The sequence below is a fragment of the Phytophthora parasitica genome (assembly GCF_000247585.1).
Source record: "Phytophthora parasitica INRA-310 unplaced genomic scaffold supercont2.27, whole genome shotgun sequence".
NCBI lineage: Eukaryota > Oomycota > Peronosporomycetes > Peronosporales > Peronosporaceae > Phytophthora > Phytophthora nicotianae.
Window position 1 is genome coordinate 57,725 of NW_008649013.1, and position 8,638 is coordinate 66,362.

Genomic DNA, 8,638 nt, shown 5'->3' on the forward strand with positions numbered 1-8,638 from the left:
TCTGCCCGGAACACTTGGTTTTTGTATGCTGTCCCAATTGCAATCGGACGACGAAACTCGACTGTACCACGAGCTTTGTCCTTTTAAGAATTTCGAAGAACGGATGCTGCTCAGCAGCATCGGACGTTTAGCTCGATCGCATCAAGTGAACGAGTCGTTATACAAATACTTATGAAACAAAAGCCACTGCATAATGGCAGGATCATGGAGGAGAAACGACGAGTAATTTCCTTTCTGTCTTACAAAGATCACGGCTTCGAGAGAGGCGGTGCGGGGGTATGTGCACCATCCGCTTTTCGGTGACGCCAAGTGCAAGATAGGGGCTCAGTAGCCGCAGAGCCTTTAGCAACTTGGAAACTTGGCTTGCTTATCGTCCACCAGCTACATCCTTGGTGGCTCCTTCAAGGTTTCCAGCGCTGGCGTGCAATTTGCAATGCAAATTTGCTGTACTGTGCAACACAGTATGTGCTGCCGCAAACAGTAAGCGGCGCGGCAAGTTGCGAAAGCCACCTCCAGATCCAGTTGAGAGACTTTTTTTCACGGCTTCAAGACTTGGGCGGAGTCCCGCGTGGCTTTCGCCACACCGTGGGGTCACTTTCGTACAGAACCGTTGGGAAGGATAAGTCCAAGGCTTTGTGTGTGGGACCGGATTCTGTCTTTGACGGAAGAAACTCCACAAGCTTGCCACTATTTCAAAAAATGCGAAGATATACGGCCGAGTCAATTCCAGGATAGCTATGTTACACACGTCGATAGATTTTAGTTGGCAGCCCGACCGATTTGAATCAAGGCGAGGAAAGACAGCTTGCTGCTACACATGTGCCCTACGTGTTCGTTACATGTCCTCATCCAGCATTAATGCCCTCTGTCACATCCGTCGCAGAGAAAACGAGGCAGACGACCGGTACATTTAATAGCTAAGAAACTCGTGTTAAAGTAACAAATATATTTTATGCAGTTGACCAAACCAAATGGGTCATTGCAGCCAATCCTTATTCAACAGCCTGGCAGCATAGCGGTGACACTCTATCGTTTGCTACACGACGCGGCTGTTACAGTACTAAGACCGAACTAATCAGCTGCATGTCGGAACTATTGGGTTGGTGAGATATTCGCGACGGCTCAATCTTCACATGTCAGCCATATTGGTGCTATGCCATAGCGTAGCATGTTCTCCGGACAGTTGCGCGCTGATGCTGCCCGTCATGTCGACATCTTTCCCACAATTGAAAATCAGAAACACCAATAAATATACTCACAAATACTAACCTACAAGGTTGTTGTCCTTACATCGATCCGACTTATTCTCATCAATACAAAGAGCTCGTTTATTTTCCCTTTGAGATTGACCACCAAGCTTCGCACTACAAACACAACGGGCTTTTATTTTCAGCCCTAAATGAGTTTGGCAGTACTTGTTCGTGCTGGTCACCCGAAGCATGCTATGAAGATGATGGTAAGGAAAACCACCTCCTGGCGACCAGCGAGACTTGTTCGACTGCACAGCTGCTGATAAACCTGGACATCCTTGGTACTTCGAAGTATTCTACTCGGTGCGGCGGATACGTTCTTACGCACGGTAAGTAAATTAAGATAACATGTTGGCAATTCTAGGGTTAGCCCTTGAACTACCAAGTTAACCCTGAAAATAGAAACCGGGCACTAGATAATCTGTTCGAATATTTTTACTGGGAGTATTTCGTAAGGCAACTTGATTGTGCCTTACGAATTACGTAATGAGGACAATATCCACCGCAGAGCTATTGAAACACAAAAAAAGCTTGGAGAGAGAAGGACCAATCTATCATACCAAGTAAAAAAACGTTGCCACGTATACGATGGGTATGCACCCGAATCATCACTGGTGAACGTGATTTCTGGTTATTGTGGTACCAGCCTCCTAGTTTGTAGAAGATTGGCTCATTTGTCAACACGAATTGCTCAGAGTTTTGGAGGACGCACAACTGAAGAACTTGCTAAATAGTGATAAAATACTACTACTTTATTAATGCGAAGAAGTTAGTTGTCCAACTTTCGTTTCTGACGATGATTACAGGTAAATTCAAACAGTGATTTGGTAAAATATCAACCATAGTACTTTCATTCGTTCCTATATCTACGGACTTACATTAGCAGCACGCCGCCTTTTCGTTTGACGTTCTGCTGACGCAGATGACGACTCTCTTCGTCTGCGAAATTGAGGCTCGTTGTAAACTAGCAATGTTGCGACATCGATCTTACTGTTCGATAAGGCAACTTCAAGCGGTGTTTGGTCCATCTTGTCCGTTCGCACCAAGCTAGCCCCATTATCCAGCAAAAGCTGCACTGTGTCCTTATGACCACGGTACGCCGCCATCATCAACGGTGTACGTCCTAACCGATCTACTGCGTCCACCAAGGAGCCGCGACTGAGTAACAAGCGAATCACCTCTGTATGACCCTCTTCTGATGCAATATGCAGCGCAGTACGCCCGTCATTCGTCTTCATGTTAAGAGCAGCTCCTTTCCATATCAGTAACTCGACAATATCCCCGAAATTCCGATGTGCTGCCGCCATCATCGATGTCCAACCACTTTGATTTTTTTTATTCACATTAGCACCCGCTTCGACCAGTGCACGGGCTGCCTCCAACTGCCCACCATAGACAGCTTCGTGCAATGCAGAGTCCCAATCATCGTCATGCGCATCGATCTCAGCATGGTTCTGTAGCAGCAACTTAATCACCTCCACGTGCCCATTCTGCGCCGCTGCAGCCAACGCCGTCACCTCGGGACACGCACTTCTGTTCGTTCTGGCACCGTGACTTAGAAGAAAACGAACTGCCTCTACATGGCCAGCTTCGGCTGCCATAGTCAGCGCAGTGTTACCATCTTTTGCCGTCTAGTTTGGCACCGCTCCCTTTGCTAGCAATAGCTTCAACACGTCCACTCGGTCTTTCCCAGCTGCATACATTAGAGGAGTTCGCCCTACTCCATTACTCAGATCCACCGGCACCCCTGCGTCTAGAAACATCTTAACAGTTTCAACTTGACCCGCTTGAGCTGCAAAAGAAAGCACATTGGAGCCGTCCTTCGACGCAGTACGCACAGACTGCGGCGCTACTTTGACCAGCAGTTTGATCAATTTCGAGAGACCATTTTCCGCGGCCAATAGTAGCGGTGTGACGCCGGCATTCGTAGCGACGGCTGCGTCAGCGTCAAAGTCTAGCAATAGTTTAGCAGCGCGAGCGTGCTGACTGGCAATCGCCAAGTGCAGCGCCGTGGAGCCGTCGGAGCGTCTCAAGTCCACGTCGACGCCACTAACCAACAACAGCGTCATCACTTCCACGTGGTTCCTCTTCGCTGCAACCATCAGAGCCGAGTCCCCTTCGCTGTTTAGTGCATTTAGGTCGCAGTCACTAGAGAGTGTGCGGCGAACGAGGCGCATGTCGCCCGTGGCTGCAGCCGCAACCAGCGCCATGTTTGTCCAGATTAAACAAAAAAGTAAATAATTCTAATTTTTTTTTCGAAAGCCAAAGCGTTTTTAACACAGCTTTTCTCACACGAAAAGACGAAGATCACGTTAAAAAAAAGAGAGTGAGTGCTGCGCCCAACTACGATTAGGCGAACTTTTTGTCATGTTGAAACCTACCCGCACCTTTCTATCCGTCCGCTGTATAGTGTATGTTGTGCATGTATACCCGTCCTCACCACACATTTGGAAAGAACGAGACGAGGGAGGGGGGAATGGACCGCGACCACCGCTCTACCGCGACGACAGGAAATGCGCGGCGCAATCTGCGCGTGAAGGCTGTGGAGATGCCTCCGGATGTGCCCGCCCGTGACACTGCTGACGACTCTGACTACTTGCTGTCTCCGCCTCCCGTGTCAAGCGAGGAGGAATGGGTGGATTCAGCGACCGAGACTGCGAGCAACACAAGCAGTCAGTCCAAGCAGGGCCGATCAGAAGGCCTCACCCATCCTCGGAGCGTTCAGGACGAGGGGCGGGACGAGGGGGAGATCGAGGTGTTCGCGCCTCCTCTTCAACGGTCTGAGTTCGAGTCTTGGGAGGACCTGGAGAGCTACCTGAGCGAGTACATGAAGCAAACGTACCAGGTATGCATTCTGTACTATTAAAGCATGCTATAATAATAACGCTGGTGTTGGTACATGGTCTACAGAGCTTCCGGGTGCGCACGAACAATACAGTGGCCGCCAGAAATAACAAGATCCGCTCCACTGGCTCTAAGAGGCCCTTGCTGCCCGTTGAGTGGGAGAACTACGGCAAGACATTCATCTGTACGCACTCCGGGAGGTACAAGCCACGTGGAAAAGGCAAGAGGAAGCGCCAGCAGTCCAGAGCCATCGAATGTGGAGCTCAGGTACGGCGATCTGTGCCTGGTTGGGTTCAGTTGGGCCCCCTAAGATTTATTTGGTGTCCGTTTGGTTGAGTTGGGACTAACTGGGCTCTGGTTGTATGTGATACTGTCGCAGATCAATGCGTGTGTTCAAGTGCAAGACAAATCTATCCCTACGTTTGTTTTGAGGGTTACTTCGGCACGGCTAGTACACAACCACCCCCTCAACAAGCGCACATTTTACCAATACCCGCACGTTCGTACTGCGTTGGAGCCAGACGTGTTGAGCACTGTGAACGAGCTTCGTAAAGCCGGGGCCAAGAAAAAGCGCATTCTCAAGTACATACACGATAACTCGGAATTCAATCCATCGAATCAGGATGTGCACAACCTAGTAAGAAAGCTCAAGACGCAAGAGAACACAGCCAACACCAGTGCCAAGCGTCTCAAGCAGTGGATGTTTGAATTTTCGGAGGAACCTGGTAATGTTGGCCGTATCTTTGTCGATTCCGTGCACAATAAGGTATGATTAGCTCTTATTAATGTCAAACCTGGACAGTTCTAACATTTTATTTCATTAGACATTGGCTACATGTATTACGCTGCAGACCAAGCATATGCGTGAGATATTCGAGCGATTCCCGGAGGTTGTGATGATCGATGCCACACACGGTACTAACGTGTCGAAGTACAAGGTTTTTTCGATAATGGCTCACGACGCTTTTGGCAAGGGGCAGTTTGTGCAACATGCTATTGTACAAAACGAGCGTCTTCCTACTCTTTTGACGGCACTTGAGGAATTCAAGCGAAACAACACGGCTTGGACACGGATGAAGTGCATTTTGATTGACAAAGATTTTACGGAGATTTCAGTTCTCAAAATGGCGTTTCCAGACACTACCGTGCTACTTTGTCAATTCCACGTCCTGAAATATCTGCGCGAGGAGATTTCAAGCTCGGATTATGGATTTTTGCCCTGGCAGAAGCAGCAGTTGCATGCAATTATGAACTGTTTGGTGTACGCGAAGACTGAGCGCGAATTCACAAAGTATCGCAAGTTCATGGGACACATTATCAGCATTGGTAGCGGCGGTGCGTTGTGTGGTTCTGGATTGATTTCTCGCTCGGGTGAGCTGGGTGCTGGAAATCGTGAGCTGGGTGCTGGAAATCGTGAGTTGGGTGCCGAGTTGGGTACTAATGGGAACAATATGGGAAGTATCTGTGCCGGGATGGGTGCTGGAGCGCATGAAGAGGGTATGCAGGTTAGTGGGGCTGCAAATAGCGACGAAGAAGTGGGCGAAGAAAATGGGGCCAACGACGCGCCTAAACATCTATTCGAGACCTATTTCACCAAAAATTGGGACTCGTGTCGGCCAATGTGGTGCGCGTTCGAGCGACAAAATGCTGTTACAATGGGAAACAACACGAACAACCGGATTGAGGCCTCTTGGAAACAGTTGAAGGATCTCGTGGATTCGTTTATGGGGGTGGACGAGTGTATTGCTTCGATTATGTGCTACCAGGCTCAGGAGGAGAGAAAGTTTATGGATGGACTGTACAAGTTGAGCATGGTGCATAACCCGAAGTATGATGCAGAGATGCAGTTCCTATCTAGATTAGTGAGTGAGCATGCGTGCGAGCTCATTTACGAGCAGTACGTGTATGCAACTACAAGAGCCAAGTACAAGATCCGCGAGCCTGTGCCCGATTTGTTTTTGATCCAGCACACATGTGACGAAGAGGACGCACTTGATGAGCCAAATATGGAGCATTCGGTAACGAAACGAGACTGGTCGTGCTCGTGTTTATTCATGAGTTCGCGGCTACTGCCATGCCGCCATGTGTTCTTCCTTCGGAAGACTCTCCGATGCGAGAATATCATCCCTACTCATGTACTAAACCCGCGATGGTTGCTGGCGTCGTTACGCACGGAAACGGAGCTGCCGCAGCTGGCTGGTGAGGCTTTTGGGGGTGTCTCCGATCCTGCAGGAGTCAAATGTCGTGTGGGATTCAAACCGTAAATATCGGGAAGCAAATTTGGTTGCATCGACAATTAGCGAGCACTTGAGTGGCCTGGGCATGCGAGAGTACAAGGCGGCAATGAAAGCTCTTCGCCATGTTGCATCTCGCTTCAAGCACGGTGATTATAACTCAATTGCATCGCAACAACAAGATCACTCGCGTACTTCAAATTCGAGTGGATTATCTGACGGATTATCTGACGGAGAGGTCCTCAACGAGTTGCAAGTAGAAGGTGGAGCCTACGTTGATCAAGGTCCGACCGAAACACACGGTGCGGCTAGCCCTCTGTCCTCTAGCGTACAAACTACGCAGTTGGGTGTCCAGTTGGGCACCGATCCGGCTGAGTTGGGCACCGATCCGGCTGAGTTGGGCACCACGTCGGTCGGGTTGGAAACGGATTCTACCCAGATGGGCTCGGAAAATACCCAGTTGGGCTCTGAGAATGATTTGGGCGCTAGTACGACACTGTTGGGCACAAATACGACTCCTAATGACGAACAGGCAAGATCTGTCGACTTAGGCAATTCCAGCGATTTGTTCGAGATTGTTAGCCCACCCAAAGCCAGAGGACGACCGAAACAAAAGCCAAAAGCAGTCAAAGCAAAAAGGAACCTCGCTATTACAATGGTCCAAGAGGACCTGGACATGCACGAAAACCAACTCAACCTTGTGTCAGTGTATGAAATACTTGAGGATGCGCCAACCTTCACTTCTTCTCACGTGAGGCTGCTCCAGTTTAAGCTCTTCAGGTTTTTATCGAAGGTGAAGCCCCCGATTGCTCACGAGATTTCAAAGTTACCTGCAACCAAACCTTTGATAAGACCAGATGAAATTTGCAGGATTTTTCCTATGGAGTTGATTAAGAAGTGTATGGCGAAGGTCACAGCATACCAGAGGAAACATCCGCGTGTCCAAGAATTGGACATTGCTTTCGAGATTGTTGGAATTGGAGTATTTGCGAACTCAACGGTGGCCCTCATGAAACGATGGCATACCGCTCGTGAAATCTTGAAAAAGGTTGAAAGGACACTGATGTGGATAAATCAGTTAGATTTCTCGCGCCTAGCAAACAATGCTTCGTTTAATGCAACTGCCGACCCAAATCTACCTGAAAAATTGAAGAACATACCAATTTTTTCTTCCCGGGTACGTGATATTTGTACTGCAAATTGATTAACGCAACTAATAGTATCGTATTAAATGATTAGAATCAACTGCTGGATTTGGCTGCCAAAGAATGCCTTACTGAAGACACATTGCATCTGGTTTTGTCGAAGAAATTTGGCGGTGACCCGAACGTAGTCGTATTCAATGCTGCAACTCTCGGAGCTGTCGTGAACGGAAAAATTGAGACGGATAAGGAAGTAATTCGCAACGCACTGTCTGGGCTTTCGAAGGAGACGATTCTCTTTCCCATGAACTGCAACGGAAACCACTGGTGTTCCGTGATGATGGATCTCAACAAGGGCAAAGTGCTAGTGTACGATTCCAGTTCGTCTTCCTACTTGTGTAGCGTTCGCGCCGTGGCGCAGACGCTGATAACGCTGCTGCCAGAGAGAGCACAGCCGAGCGTACGTGTCGGCACTTACGAGTCGGGTTTAGGAGTCCAAGTCGATAGCTATAACTGCGGCGTCTACGTACTTCTAGCATTCGAGATTTTCTGTGGTGCCGAGCCACTCGGACATGTGGATAAGAAGACACTGCAGTGCCTTCGTTATCGCTATCTCCGTATGTGCATGGAAACTTAAGGTAGCCGGCTAGGATTAGCTTATGAGCTCCATTCATAATCTCTTAATACATAAGTTCATAACATTTACGTGCTGTATTGCAAGTCGTGTGGGGCAATGCAATCTCCATTCTTAAACGCAGATGTGGTGCAAATGAGCTAGGCCTAGCATGAACGACTTGGTGTCTGCACTCAGCGAATAAGTCCGTTCGCTTTCACGACAATGTGCTGAGCCACACAGCCCATACACCATTTTTTGAGCCGTTTCTTTGCATTCTCGCTCAGCCAACATCCGGGTATACGTATAGAGACCTGAACTGGCTTCTTCCGTTTGGGCACCGTTTGCGTACTATACGGGCGTCCGACGGGCATGTTTGGGCGCCGGATGCGTCTAACTGGGCGAGGTTGGGTGCAAATGGCTCGTCTCAGAATTTTAGTTGGGCGCAGCAACACGTGCCTTATTTTTTTGCGCAGTAAATCGATCATCATGCACGCGCCGCTCGATCGTCCGCATCCTGACTGCCAGGCTGTACGTACTGCAATACGCCATCGC

General features: G+C 48.9%; 4 protein-coding genes across 4 annotated transcripts; 2 read left to right on the forward strand and 2 right to left on the reverse strand.

Moving 5' to 3' along the window:
• Window positions 1-2,116: 2,116 nt before the first annotated feature.
• On the reverse strand, window positions 2,117-2,851 carry PPTG_11514 (hypothetical protein; the record flags this gene model as incomplete). Its single annotated transcript, XM_008907596.1, has 1 exon — window positions 2,117-2,851. One exon carries the CDS (start codon window positions 2,849-2,851, stop codon window positions 2,117-2,119), a length of 735 nt encoding a protein of 244 aa, XP_008905844.1.
• A 30-nt stretch (window positions 2,852-2,881) lies between these two features.
• On the reverse strand, window positions 2,882-3,460 carry PPTG_11515 (hypothetical protein; the record flags this gene model as incomplete). The annotated part of the gene is made up of 1 exon (XM_008907597.1): window positions 2,882-3,460. One exon carries the CDS (start codon window positions 3,458-3,460, stop codon window positions 2,882-2,884), a length of 579 nt encoding a protein of 192 aa, XP_008905845.1.
• A 266-nt stretch (window positions 3,461-3,726) lies between these two features.
• PPTG_22939 (hypothetical protein) lies at window positions 3,727-6,358 on the forward strand (the record flags this gene model as incomplete). Its single annotated transcript, XM_008907598.1, has 4 exons — window positions 3,727-4,095; window positions 4,161-4,361; window positions 4,474-4,860; window positions 4,919-6,358. 4 exons carry the CDS (start codon window positions 3,727-3,729, stop codon window positions 6,356-6,358), a joined length of 2,397 nt encoding a protein of 798 aa, XP_008905846.1.
• A 58-nt stretch (window positions 6,359-6,416) lies between these two features.
• On the forward strand, window positions 6,417-8,107 carry PPTG_11516 (hypothetical protein; the record flags this gene model as incomplete). Its single annotated transcript, XM_008907599.1, has 2 exons — window positions 6,417-7,505; window positions 7,568-8,107. The coding sequence occupies 2 exons, from the start codon at window positions 6,417-6,419 to the stop codon at window positions 8,105-8,107; spliced, it is 1,629 nt and encodes a 542-aa protein (XP_008905847.1).
• Window positions 8,108-8,638: the final 531 nt, after the last annotated feature.